The sequence below is a fragment of the Halichoeres trimaculatus genome, unplaced genomic scaffold, assembly GCF_033239565.1.
Source record: "Halichoeres trimaculatus isolate MK-OKI-2021-1 unplaced genomic scaffold, fHalTri1.1 fHalTri1_scaffold_22, whole genome shotgun sequence".
In the NCBI taxonomy this organism is placed as follows: domain Eukaryota; kingdom Metazoa; phylum Chordata; class Actinopteri; order Labriformes; family Labridae; genus Halichoeres; species Halichoeres trimaculatus.
Genome location: NW_027437200.1, coordinates 16,587,475 through 16,601,922, shown reverse-complemented (window position 1 = coordinate 16,601,922; position 14,448 = coordinate 16,587,475). Strand labels below are relative to the sequence as shown.

Sequence of the window (14,448 nt, the reverse complement as noted above, 5' to 3'; positions counted from 1 at the left end):
AAATTGCTCACCCTGATACAGAATCAGTGAATGCCCAACAGTCTGAAACTGTCCAGACACAAAAACATTCACAAGTGGATTTTCTACCCTCTCAAATTTAACAATTTGAGAAAGTTAAATTCATGGGTATATGAAGGATCTTGAAGAAATAAAAGGAACTTTGAGATTAAAAAAATAAAAAATAAAAAGGCGTGATAGGGAAGAGCCTTTCAAATAGTTTATATGCCTCAAGAGTTGTCAGCATTCCAGTACTGACATGCTCTGTCAAGACAAACTCTCTAGTCCCATAATCTAACCTCTAATTTTCACCAGCTGTAATAATCCCTCTCCAGATGACGGGCTAAAAATACAAAGAAGAGGCGGGCTGACTACACAGCCACATTTTGGTCAGATCTCCAGGTGAAGGGAGTGTTCCCTCACAAGAAGTTGTTTAACTAAGACAGCTTAAATGTTAATTATTGACTTAATGTTAGCTAACACAGGTGGATATCCAAATACGAGAAGAAGGAGATCTCAGTGATGTGAATGTCTTACGTAACACTTTGGGTCATAAACCAAAACAAATGAGTATTTCAGGTTTCTTCACAACGTTAATGGAAACATTAGCAAGGATCAGATAGGGGTATGAAGGAAAACAGTGTCAGTTTTGTTGGAAGCAGCCATCAAAGCTTTTTTAATCATTTCACACGTGGACAACCTCAAAACCACAGAAGCAGGAAGCACAACGCAATAAAAGTACCATCATGAATGATCAGAATAACACAGGAAGAAGATGTCAACAGGAAAAAACTCAACATCCATTGTAATCATGATTTGTCTCCCTTTTGATCCTAAAAAACATAGTTCTTTCAAGCATGTTGCGTGACCAAAGTGGGTACCACTTGCTAATTAGTGAAGTAGAAGAAATGTTCAAAATTTGGATCTTAGCCTAAAAATGCAAAAGCTTTTGTTTGCTGTGCGCTAAAACTAGTTTTCTTCTTGGTTCATTTTTTGATTTCCTCAAATATCCAATAAGTCACAGCTTACAGACTGTTACAGTTTGTGTATAAATTAGAAAATGTTACCTTGAAATTAAAGTCAAGCTTCCTTCATTGTTGTCCTCAGTCTAACATGGCTTTTGATAAAATTGCTATGCACCTTATTATAAACTATACCATAACAAAAAACATCACTGATCCAAAATTACAATCAATACTAAAAAACAACAAGAAACAATATAATTCGTAACAAATATACAATATCTATCACAATAACATCCATCTTTTTGGAGTGTAAATAGACAGCTTTGTACATGCAGCTCATTGTTTGACTTCTCTTTCTAAAGACAGTGCCTCAGGCTTTGAAAGTGCAGCAGTGGGAGGGGGTTCCCTTTAGACAACTGTGGCCTTAAAGAGGTCTGTCTGACAGTCTGTGCCCTCAGGTGGGTTGCGGCCGTTTTGGGGTTTCTGGGCGTTCCTCATCTTGCTCTGGCACTGCCGCAGCTCAGCCACGTAGCCCTGGAAGCTCAAGCTGAGCTCAGAGTCTTCTCCCTGGGATGTTTCGAGGGTCCCCTCCTCCAGATGTACCCCCTCCACATCCATCACATCCTGGATTGTTTGTGGACCATCGCTTCCATTGGTTGGGGATTTGGTGATGGGGCTCAGGTCTGTTTTTCCTTCTGTGCAAAAATACAGAGGTGTTGAAAATGTAAGATTAGTTATAATTAGTTACATGTTATCAAAAGCCAAGGTGTGAGGGAATTGGTTCAATCTATCCTTGGAGCTGCATCTTTCAGGGCCACAAGGGGGCAGTAGAAGCGATAGAAATTCAACAACCAGCTTTGCTGGAAGAAAACAAAAGGCTCAAGTAGGTGACTTGTCCTTTTTATATGGTGATGGTGAGAGCTAAGACACTGGGAAAACAAAAATTTGGTGAACAGGTGGCATGAAAAGTTTGGCATCTTTCCTGTAGGTGAATCTTTCTCATAGAAAATTAAAATTACTTTATTTAAGTTTCTTTGGGTTGGTTTACGTTGTGTTGCATTATGTTGTGTTTCGTTACATTACGTTGTGTTACATTATGTTGTGTTCCATTATGTTGTGTTCCATTATGTTGTGTTCCATTATGTTGTGTTACATTATGTTGTGTTAGGTTGTGTTGCGTTACATTGTGTTGCATTAGGTTGTTGCGTCAGGTTGTGTTGTGTTACACTGTGTTACACTGTGTTACACTGCGTTGTGTTACATTGCGTTGCTTTACATTGTGTTGCGTTACACTGTGTTGCATAACATTGTGTTGTGTTACATTGTGTTGCATAACATTGTGTTGCATAACATTGTGTTGCATAACATTGTGTTGCGCTACATTGTGTTGCGCTACATTGTGTTGCGCTACATTGTGTTGCGCTACATTGTGTTGCGCTACATTGTGTTGCGTTGGGTTGGGTTGCGTTAGGTTGTGTTGGATTACAGTGTGTAATGTTACATTGTTCAACGTTACGTTACGTTACATTGTGTTATGTTACATTGTATTATGTTACATTGTTTAACATCGTGTTATGTAACATTACGCCGTGTAATGTTGCAGTATGTAAATTTACAGTGTGTATGTTACAGTAAGTATGTTACAGTGTGTATGTCACGATGTATCTGTTGCAGTGTGTTTTGTTACGCTGTGTTACATTATGTTGTGCTGTGTTCAAAATGTATAACATAATATTGCATCAAATTCCTTTGTGTTGTTATTTTGCTACATTGCATTGTGTTGTGATGCATCACATGATTTCGGTTATGATGTGTTGTGTCTTCTTTACGTTTCGATGCGTTGTCATGTAATGTTACATTTTGTTGCATTGTATTGTGCTACGTGTCTCATTAACCTTATCAACAATGTGTATGTTATCAAGAACCAATGGAACATTTGAAATAGTGTGAAATAGTTTCAGCATCAAAGTCATGGCTCCTGGTTTATGGCCCCACATCCCTTGAACATTATTTCTTGGTAGGTGTTCATTATCAAAATTAAGGGACTATCTGCAGGGTGTCATAGTTAAGTATTCCCCCTGGCATGCTAAAAACGGAAAATAATAAGTGTTCCCTCAATAATAATTATACAAAAAAAAAGTTACAAAGCAGATTACAAACAACTAAAAATCAAGTTTTTAATTCACACCATTAAAATGTCTATTATCATATTAATGGATGAATAAATCCACTGTGGTTTCAAAAAGTCTCTGTCAAATTTTGCTTCCCCCCTGTGCTTCCTGGACTCATTCTGAGTGGTAGACAAATGAGCAATGGGTCCTCATTAATCTGTCTGACTGCCAGATGCTGTGCACTTTCAGTGTCAAATAATCTAAGACATGGAAAATTACCTCCTGTAGTGTGGCTAATCATGCGTTTGCACTCAAATGGACACACCAGCTTGATGTGTTTGGATAAACTGACAATTGTATAGTTGTGTAATGTGGACAGCTGTTGTCACGATGTGCTTGATGACATCATTCAGGGAAATACTTGCAAGTTCTCAAAAAAGCTAAAAATTAGATCAAGTTTTCTCTTCATCAGGAACCATAAAGCTTCAATGAGGTTATCTCTGGCACATGAACACAGGTGTTTTCTTTCAAAGGGGAAAAACCTTCAGTTTCTCTGACTGAGAAACTTTTGTTGGCTTCTGTGAACCCCACTGCCCACAGACTCTAAACACAGAGGCCAGAGTGACTCGTACACCACTCCAGCACACACACACTCCTAAATCCCCTGACTGTGATTCACTGCTGTTCAGCTCAGATGTAAACACAGCCTGTGAGCCCCCACAGCTGACCTCTCTGAGTATCCACTACAGGACAACTTGAACCACACAGGTAATCACCAAAAAACTTTCAAGGACTTTTCAACAACTGTGAAGTTTTTGTCTTAAGTTAAAAAAAGGTGTCTACTGTGTTTAACAATGAAGGCATTACTCTTGAATTAAACAGAATACTGGTGCTTTATATAAAAAAATCTTACAGGGGTTTCCCCAGGATGTAGTGTAATAACAGAGGCGTTTAGAGCTGCGGAGTGACGCAGGCTAATTAGTGGAGTCCAGTTGATTCTACACCGCCCTCGACCGTTATAGGTTTATAAGACAAGATTAATCGATTTATTTCAATCACACTGACTGCTGCGTTTTCATGATACCTATCTATTGTAATCTCCCTGCAAACAAAACTTTGTTAGTAGATCTTTTATCTGTTTTACAATGCTACCTGGTGAACGAAACACGGTTTGATATCATACCGAAACAGTTTTGGCTAAGTACGACCGTTAAGCTAGCTGACTCCGTGCTGCGTCATTCAACATAACTGAACACAGGTAAAAAAAAAAATACTTGTAAGTGTAATATTTTCATTTTACCCTCACAAATGTCATATGAAATTAATAATATATGTTATTAAATTAATAAGTAGTACTTGAAAGGAGCAAGAACTACGTGTCATAACTCATGTTCGGTAATGACGCAGTTAAAATTTTACTTTTGAGACGGTTGTCCTGAGGCTAACTGTACTAATTGAATGTGTCAGTGCATTAAAATTTACATTTATATCACACTTTGATTAGTTAAATGGCGAGATATGGTTGTATTTGTGCGTTTCTCTCGGATTTTTTTTTTTTTTTTTTTTAAATATGACTTTTACATTAACAACCGTTTAGCCTCGTAACAATCTGGAGCTCAGTCCGGCATTAAGTGTTGTGACAGTAACAAGTACTTTACAACTTAAACAGAAATAGGAAAGGTCTGAAATAAACTCTGTTTTATTATCATGTAAAATTAGATATACAGCAGCTAATTTTGCTAATTTATTTATCCGCTATTGGCTTCCTCAATCATACCAGTTATTAATAAATGTCAGAAAATGTGTGGGGTGAAGCAAATTAGCCTCTCAGTAGCCTCATGGGTGTAAAAGGCATTTACTTTAAAACTCAATTTAGTTTGTATTTTAAAATATTAGGACTTTATGATACTGTTAGCAATAAAAAACACCTTATTTTCTAGCAAAGTGACTCACATTTTTTTAGCTTGATTCCTACAAATAGTAGTATAGTCATCTCTTTCATCGCTCAATTTCTTTAAGTTTCAGAGAGCCCTAAGCATCATCTTTAAATCACTAGTTTTCCCAAACCCTCAAATCCAGATATTTGCCTTTAATATAAAGACTTAATCGATCTATTATTATTTAATAATTCATTTCCTGTCAGAGCAACCCGTTCAGCTCAAGTTGCGAGTTAACTAGCCTGGGAGCCATGCTTGATTTTTTAGTACTGCTTAGGACCAGACAGGCTTATTTATTTTCCAACAAATGGGCAGAACTCAGCTTTCACGACTTGGTTGACTTGTTGAAAAGCAATCAAAGATGTTCCAGTCATAATGTGAGCACTGCCCACAGTTTAATTACTCCTGTGTTATAGAACGGAGGGACAAGCCCCCTGGATCATTTTTCCTGTCAACCTGCTGATCCCTCTGTGATTTGACAGAAGATGTCTCGACACAGCTGTTTAATGTGATCATGTCCCCTGCAGCGACTCGTGCCACTCAGCATGGCAGCCATCAGGAGCGGACACGGATCAGCCTGACTGAAAGACCCCAGCTACAGTCCTGGCTGAGGCAGAGCGCCAACTTTCAGTCGTCCTCTGAGGGCCACATGGATGATAAGGCTGGCCGAGGGTCAGCGGCTGCCAGCTTTCAGAGCTGACACCAGAGACAGAAGGAGGAGGACGAGAGTGGAAATGAGCCTGAAGGCAAGCAGAGCCATATGTTCCCCCCGATGTTCAGCTGAAAGGGAGTCATTATTGAGCACTTTTTAGAGATAACCTCGCCATTCGAAGGATGTGCAATTTACTCCCAGGATTCCTTTCATCTTGTCCACATGGACCAAAACTTTCCTCTGAATTAGAGTGAGAGTTCCTGGCTCAGATTGCAGAGGCAACGGAAACACAATCTGAACACAAGCTTGTGATACAGCTGAAATTGCCTGCCCTCTTTTAGCCTTCATCATGAAAGTGCACATTTTTATTCCTGAGTTTGCAGTTCAACACTGGGTTCATATCAGTCATATGAATGTAGTTACACTATGTAATGTCGCCCCCTAGTGGACATTCAGCCCTGCACTGACTCAGCCCACAGACTGCAGAGAGAAGTGGATGCAACCTTCACAAGGAGCTATTGTGCAAACAAGGAAAAGTGGATTCATTTCCTTTTTTGATTATTACAAATCTGTTTACTCTGAAAAAGAACAAACAGGATGAATGTTTCAACACCCTGATTGGACAGAAATAATGTCAGCATTTTAAAGCTGCTGAGACAGATAGGAAGATATGGTACAGATTTTTTTTTTAAAAAAGGAAGGAAGAAAAGACAAGAAGCAAAAGGAAAGATGGGAGAAATGAAAGACAGAAGAAAAAAGGAATGAAGTGAAAAAGAAGAAGAAAAAGGGAGAAAGAAGAATTTAAAGACAGGAAGAAAAGAAGAAAGAAGAGATGATCAAATGAAAAAGGAAAGAAGCAGAAATAAAAGATAAGACCAATTTGGGAAGACAGAAAATAAAAGACAAAAAGGAAAGAGTAAAGACACAAAAGAAGTTCAAATAAAGTATAGAAAGGAGACACAAAAAGAAAAACTGAAACTAAACAAAAAAGGTTAAAGACAAGAAAAAGAATTTCATAATAAGAAAAAATGAAAATGATAAAAGATGAGGAAGGAAAAATGAAAGGACAAGAGGAAAAAGGAAAGAAAACATGTGAAACAGAAAGAAAAAGGAAGAAGAAAGGAATAAAGAACAAAAAAAACAAACAAAAAATGAAATAAAAAAGAAAGGGAAATACTAAAGAAGATACAGTAAGGAACGAAGACAAAAAATATGAAAAGAAAATTTTAAAAATAAATGACAGACAAAACTCAAGGAAAAACAAGAAATGATAGAAATGGGAGAAAGAAAAAAATGAAGGACAAGGAAAAAGGGAAAGAATATAGAAAGAAAAGAAAAATGAAAAGTAACTAAAGATGTAAAGGGAATGAAAGATAAGAAAAAGTAAAGGAGAAAAGATGAGAAACAAATCAGAAAATGAGATGAAAAAGAAAGAGGAGGACGAAAGAAGAAAACAAAAGAAAAGGAAAGAAGAAGAAAAAGAATATTGGTGGAAGAAGAAATGAAATCAGAAGACTGAGGAAAGAAAGGAATAATAGAGAAAAGAGAGAAGAAAAGATGAAGAAAAGAAGTAAAGAAAATTATGGAACCATGAATAAAGTAGTTTTACTTTCTGAGCTTCTTCCTCATTTCACGCTCCGAGTCAGTGATAAACTGAAATGTATTCCCCTTGAACAGTAGGGGGCGTCAGTCTGACAGTGACACACGAACCAGAGAGGTGAGGACTGCAGTCAGGCTGATGGATGCAGAGGATGGAGACGTGCAGCTGAACTTTTGCTAACTTCTTTGCCTCTAACTGTAAGACATATCATCTGCAAACTTCCACTTCATCAAGTTGTGAAAGAATCTCACATTGCTGCATGTTTCGTTTTTGGTGGTTTGTAAATCCCTCGTAGTTTCAGGGAGAGCTGGAAGAGAGTGTCTCCTATACGTGTCTGTTTCAGGGAGTGGGAGGAAGTGAGTGAAAGAGGCTGGCAGATCGAGGAAAACCAGTAGTGACAGTTTCTATCTGTAGCTCAGTCAACTCGTGGATAAGGTTACCATGGCGCCCGGTGGTAGGAAGATGCACTTAGCAACCAGAAAAAAGAGGAGCGGGTCTGCAAAGGAGAAATGCTTTGATTCCTCCTCCTCCTCCTCCTCCTCCTCCTCATCATCCTCATGTGTACATATCACCTTACATTTACAGTCGAACTGTTAAAACAAGGTGTGCCTCTTCCAGCTCGGCCGTGTTATCTCCTCCTTCTGTGGAGTTTCAAAGGTTTCCTGGGAAGCTTTTCCAGCCACATGTGTCTCTAATTGGATGTCTGAACACAGCCTGGTGGTTGCTGATTGATCTATTCAAAGAAAAACCTCCACCGTTACAAACCCATTCACCACTTCATCACCTCGACATCTCAGAAACACTGACGGCAAAAAAGCAATGAAAGTGGCGTTTGAAAACGGCAAACAAGAAGCTGAAACAATCAAGAGATTATAATAATCTGTTAAATTCACAATAGCAAGCTGTAAAAAGTTCGACAAATGATGCCGCGCTGAAGCCACACACAACACAACCCCCCCAGACACATCAAACCAAGCAGCAGGTACACCCTGAGCGTTGCGTAACGAGACTGCACGAAAAACAAACACAGCAGAACACACAGCGACACCCTGAAATCGGCGTGCAGGAAAGTAACACAAAAATGAGTGGGAGCGGATGAGAGGAAAAGAAGCCACAAGACAAAACGAGACAGAGCGAAAAGGGAGGGCGAGGAAAGGCATGCGGAGGAGGAAGAGGGCGAGAAACGGAGCTCACAAACGTGTAAAAAGACAGACGAGAGTGATTTCAGATTCTAACATTTATTAGATCGACTCAATCACAGGTACAGAGTTCATTGGCAGTGGTTATCTACAACAGGCATCTCAAGAGGGAGTGAATGACCCTGATGAAGAATGACGGGCGATTCAACAATGTCACTTGTCCTCCCCGTGACTAATTATTTTCACGATTGCTCAAATTGCCACAGAAGCAGCTGACACCACTCAGTGACTCAGGATATTGCGTAAGAAAAAGTGAAAAGAGCTTTTGACACTGACATTGTTGAATTGCTCTTATCTAGAGGAGGTATGATGGAGAGGGGTACAGCATTTGTTTGGTTGGAGAGTTTAGCATTTAAAGGGAAGTAATTTCAGGGGTCTGGTTTGCTGTGATGTTTCTCTAATAGCACAAAAATAAACCCAGGAAACAACCAAACGTTCTGAATCTCCGGTATCACCCGCTTCAATCTGTTTGCAGATATTTTCAGTGTTCACAAACTGCCGTCGCTTACATCTCTTGCACCCAAAACCACAAAATAAACAGTTTATTTAACTGGAGTAATTACATCCCAGTCATATGGAAAACCCAGCAATTAGTGGCGTGGGTAGAAACATCAAAGTAAACATAACTCACTGAACAAAATATACACATCACTATTTACACCTGTACTGAAGATTAATCACACATGCTTTGCCAAGTTTGAATTAACAAATCAGTTTCAATGATTGGCAAACTGAGAAAGAGTCTATTACCAATTAATTATATTCACACAACCACATCTTTCCCTAATGTCACGCTCAGGATGAGAGGTTCAAAGCTGGTGGAGTCATTTCACTAACAGATTAATGTTTGGTGGAAATCTGGCTCTAATATAACTTGAAACTACAAATTATAAAACTTTTCCTTTTACACAACGCAAACTGTTTTCCTGCTGACTTGCGTCAGCATGAATGCTTAAAAATGCCAATATGTGATAAAATATTTTTACCGTTTTTGATTAAATCAAGAAGCTGTATCGCCAAAGCTAACGCTAATATAAGCTACAAATGATGAAATTCCTTTCACGTTGTATTAAGTATCAAAATATGTTAGCATTAATGCTAATTCTAAAACTATCTAAGGATTTGTGCATTTTTCCCTATCTTAAGTTATAATTATCTCTGAAGTCAAGCCATGTTTGATTGAGTCTTGTCCAAAGCTACCTAGCTAAAATGCTATTCATTTTTTTTTACCCCTGTTTGCTTTGTAGTCATTACTCCAAAGTGGAGACATTGAAAGATATTTCCCAACATTCAGTTTTTGGTGACTAGCCTTAACTAACCAGGCAGAATAATATTACGCTACCATTTAAGCTAACAACCCTTAACATAAGCATATTTACTTGCTAACGAAAGCACATTTGTGATTAAATGTTTTATTTTATTTTAACCATGCACAAACTTTTTAATAAAGTGTGAAGCAGTGACTCCAGAGCTAAAGCTAATGTAAAAAACTGTACCAAAATATAATGTTAGCATTAATGCTAATGTGAAAACTAGTTACAGATTTGGGCTTCTTCTGTTATGCTGTATCTTATTTCTGTCTTTCCCTAGCTTAAATTAGAATTAGCTCTGAAGTGGTAGCCATACTAAACTAAGTCTTGTATGTTTAGTAAAATGCAATAGGTTTTTTTTTTCCTATGGGTGCTTCTAAATCACTTATTACTCCAAAAGTGGTTAAAGTTTTGTTACTAGCCTTGACCAGTCTGGTAGAACCAGTCTAATAGTGTGATTGCAATCAAGCTAATAACTCTGAACATGATGTAATTATTATTATGTTGAAATGCTGACTTAGCATTTCAACATATTGTTATCCTGTGACTTTATTCCACTTCTTCTTCTTCTTCTTCTTATTCTTCCGTACGTTTTTTGGCTCTTTTCACAGCCTTCAAATTTTGTCCGATTTTCACCGTTCAACTTTTAAACTATTCAGCTTATTTAGGAATAGTGTGCTATATCTTTTCACTTTTCTAACTATTAAACTTTTTGATTTATTCAGCTTTTTCCAAAAAAATTTCTCTATGTTAAACAGATGGGAAATTTCAGCTCCTCTGACTAAAATCTGCTTCAACTTCAACAAGCTCAAACTTCAGCTTACTCCCACTTACAGACTTCATTTTTGCTTTAAAATGTTCACTGATCTTTCCACTACTGATATCTGTAATAACGTTTTTAATATCTTCAACTGTTTTTGAGATTTCACTGTCTAAGCGACACAAACTTTTCACTCTTTTCACCTCTCCTCCTGCTCTCAGAGGGCGGAATGTTTTCACTTTGACTGAGAGAAGCAGCTGCTGCTACTGAAAAAAACTGCCGATTAACCTGCCATAAAATTCTCAAACTTGACTCAAATCAAACAAAAAAGGCTGCAACTCCTTCAACTTCAACTGCTTCTACCTTTTGCAGACTTTGACTCGAGACTCTGTTCACACATTAAACTGGTCCTATTCTCCTCATCTCATTTACACATTAATCATAGATTTCTGCTTTCTTCTACATTTTTAAGATTTCACTGTTTGGTTTCTCTCTCTTTTTATTTAATTATTTTAACTTTTGTAGGCTGATTTACATTTCCACTGTATCCACTTTCTTTATCCACTCATTGTCTTTTCCTCATTTCTCTTAACATTTTTTTTTTCCTTTATTTTACATTTTCAGTTTTTTCCACTTTTGTTCAAACTTTTCCAGCTTCAGCATTTCAACGCATTTGCTGCAAGGAAATGCAACTTCTCTAGTTATTATTATTAATACACATTTGCTACCAAAGACTGTAAGCTAGCATTAAACTGCTTCTGCAATAATAAAGGAGTGAGTTTTGTTTTGTATGGTATGCTAGCATAGAACTTCTTTCTAAGCTGACAGACTCATGCCTTTTCCTAGTCAGATGAGTTAAATGTTGTTTATCCATCTCCTACATTTTGATCCTCATTTTATGATTAACGTTTCTTTTTTTTTTTTTTTCGTAATTGAGCCTTCAGTTATTTCCTTGCTAATGCTAACAGTAGCTAGGAGCTTAAAAAAAACATTGATTTTGTCCTCTGGATTTTTACCATTCACTGTCTTTGGAAACAGCTGAATTATTTACATCTTCACCGCTTTAAATCTGATCTCCCTGCCCTGAGCGTGACACAGGGGAAAATGGCCGCCGTGTAAATATAGTAAATTAGTCTATAAAGTGCATCAGAGTCAGTGTAGAGGAGTGTTTTTATGTATTTGTAGTCTAGTCTGGACCACTTTTAGAGAGCGCACACACCCACAAACGACACACGTAAACACACGGTGCACTGGTTGTTACACTGTAGAAATACCTGAGCTGGACTTGTCCTCTGCGCCCCCGTCTTTCGACTCGGAGCAAGGTGGCGGTGGGGTGAAGTTGGCTTCAGGCAGGGTGCCCTCAAAGGACGGCCTCGGGGATGGAGACGGCGGCAGCAGGGTGCTGTTGGGGCTGCTTATGTCGCCCTCCCCAACCAGAGTCAGGTCGGTTTGCGTGTCCTCCTCGACAGTGCGGAGGCTCGGTCGGGTGTCCAAAGGCCGGGAGATGGGGGACAGGTGGGTGCCAAACGTGGGGTGACGGGGAGGAGGTAAGAGGCAGCGCCTGGCTGCGGAGTGTCCATTGGCGCTGGAGCTGAGGGAAGAGTCAAGACTCTCCGAGCGAAGGCTGGAAGATAAAGCACCCCTCGAGGAGATGCCGTTCTCCCGGGTCTGTTTCAGGGAGTCCGGAGTGGAGCAGGCCAGCTCAGGCGGAGTGAGGCGTAGAAAGTCAGGAAGAACCAGGTCGTCTTTGTTCAGGAGTCCACGTTGGTCGTTGGCTCGGGTGCTCTGTGCACGGCTTAGCAGCTCAAAGAATTCTGAAAAACACAAAAACGGTTCCTTCATTTTAACCTTCCTAACAGGTGTCACAGAAAGGGATTAGTGTGGTTTCAACATGCAGCAAAGCAAAAAATCACCTCTCAGAGCTACCAAATATCCAAGCAGTTAGTCCTGCGGCAAAGCAAAGCTAAGAAATCCACCAACAGGTTCAAGAGGAGGACAGAAAGAAAGAGAAAGAAAGAAAAGGGGGTTTTACCTTCGGCTTCATCTATATTAATCTTTTTCTGTTTTCTCTTTTCCCCTGGGAGTCCTGAGTCTGGTCCACTTGCTCTCACAGAAAAGTCCTTTGGTGTTGACCTCTCATCTCCCTGCAGATGCAACAATAACAATGCACTCTGTTAGGGGATGGAGGGATGGGGGGAAGTGGAGACGGAGGAGAGGGGAGGGAGGGAAGCCAAGCATGAGCTGCAAAGCACCCTACTACTGAGCAGAGATCTACTGAGACCCTGGTGTACAGATCGGCAGGCTCCATCTGTGCCTCAGCTGACCTCGCTAGCATCGAGAACGGGTGCGATCTGCCTACATACGGAGCGATAACTCCAGCATTGAGAAATATGAGTGAGTGAGTCAGCCGCAGGCAGTGTTAGGGCAGAAAAAAGGAAATACACACCAAATAAATGTAAACACAGATCTGTGTGTGGGGGGCGGTGAATTACACTGAATGTAGCAGAAGCAGCAACAGCGAAGGATGAAAACTGTTGACTTTGTTTTGATGCAACATGGTGGAGTAAATACTTACTGTGGCAGAGAAACTCCTGGCAGGAGGGTGGCTCTTTAAGGAGGAAGACTTTGATTTGTCTGTTTGAAGAAAGAGACATTTTAAAGGAAGAAGATGCTGAGTTTTGGGGATTAAAATATTCAACACAACATTTTATTTTGAGCGTAAGATCATCTAACCTTTGCTTGAGGCTGGGTCTGCTCGCTCCAACACAACCCGCAGTCCGTCCAAGCTGGATATGGGGGCACCCAGGTCCAGAGGTTCAGTTTCTCCGCTCTACGATTTAAAGGGAAACTTGTTAGCAGCCTCACCTGTTGAGCAGGAATCTAAATCCATCAACATGTTCTGTAATATACTGTGTTTATGATCCAGCTCTGGACTGTTGTATTTAACAGTTAAAATGTTGGAAACCCACAGGACGAAAATAAATCCCCCGGGGAGGAGTAAAGAGTTGGCATGTTTGAGAAGTGTCGTCATCCGTAATTATAATCCTGCTCTCTGTCTTAGAAGGCCGGGCTGACTCACAACGCTAACCACCATGTACAGATGGAAAAGGATGCGGTTGCTTCCCTCCCCTGACCACGATGCTCCACCCTGTGGCGCTGTCTCACACTGCACATGCTTCTTTCTGGACACACAGACTCTTCAAAGAAGACACGGCACCAAAGCCACCAGGGGAGAACTTACTATTTTAGCGACAAGATCGTTGAGGTGGAGGCCATATTTGGCTACAACGGGACGCAGGACCTCTGTGACTGGTTTGGTGGGTTTGGCTTTGAGCCCCACAGAGCGGTTAATGGGCACCAGGTCCAATCTAGAAACAGGAAAACACGGTCGTTAGAAAAGAAATGATAACAAAGCATAGAAAGAAGCGATGCTCAAAACAAACATGGGTTCTTACCTGAAGAGAGTTCGCTTTTCCAGTCTTAGTTCTCGTGAGCTGAGGGTCATGCAATCCTGATCCAACACTAGAGGCTGCGAAGGGAATGAAATACAACGATTAAATCAAAACACAAACAATTTCACATCATTGATCTGTAATAAAACTAACCAGCAACTGACTCATCTGTAACTTTTGTAACTAGATTTAACTGAATTCAGTCTTTTCTACCCAAGGAAGCATGCTCACAAGAGGATGATACGTAACAATACCATCCCATGAAATATAAAAAAATATCCAGTGTTGCCATGGTTACCTTGAAAAAATAATCCAGTTACTAATTTCTTCTTTAAAATGTAACTTAGTCATTTTATTGATCACTCAATTTTAAAAGTAGCTAAGTTAAATTATAAGTTACTTTATTAGTTACATTCAGCAGCTGTTGACAACTCCTGCAGCTGCATGATTTGGCTAAACTGTGCG

General features: G+C 39.6%; 1 protein-coding gene across 1 annotated transcript in view; it reads right to left on the bottom strand.

Moving 5' to 3' along the window:
• Positions 1-653: 653 nt before the first annotated feature.
• LOC141811282 (regulator of G-protein signaling 12-like) overlaps positions 654-14,448 on the bottom strand; it is a 52,843-nt gene continuing 39,048 nt past the window's right edge. The window contains exons 12-18 of the mRNA XM_074699282.1: positions 13,987-14,060; positions 13,773-13,899; positions 13,265-13,361; positions 13,107-13,165; positions 12,564-12,675; positions 11,806-12,345; positions 654-1,657 (exon numbers count right to left, since the gene is read on the bottom strand). Of these exons, the coding sequence (XP_074555383.1) occupies positions 1,371-1,657; positions 11,806-12,345; positions 12,564-12,675; positions 13,107-13,165; positions 13,265-13,361; positions 13,773-13,899; positions 13,987-14,060 (1,296 nt within the window). The 3' untranslated portion in view covers positions 654-1,370. The remainder of the gene's footprint in view (positions 1,658-11,805; positions 12,346-12,563; positions 12,676-13,106; positions 13,166-13,264; positions 13,362-13,772; positions 13,900-13,986; positions 14,061-14,448) is intronic.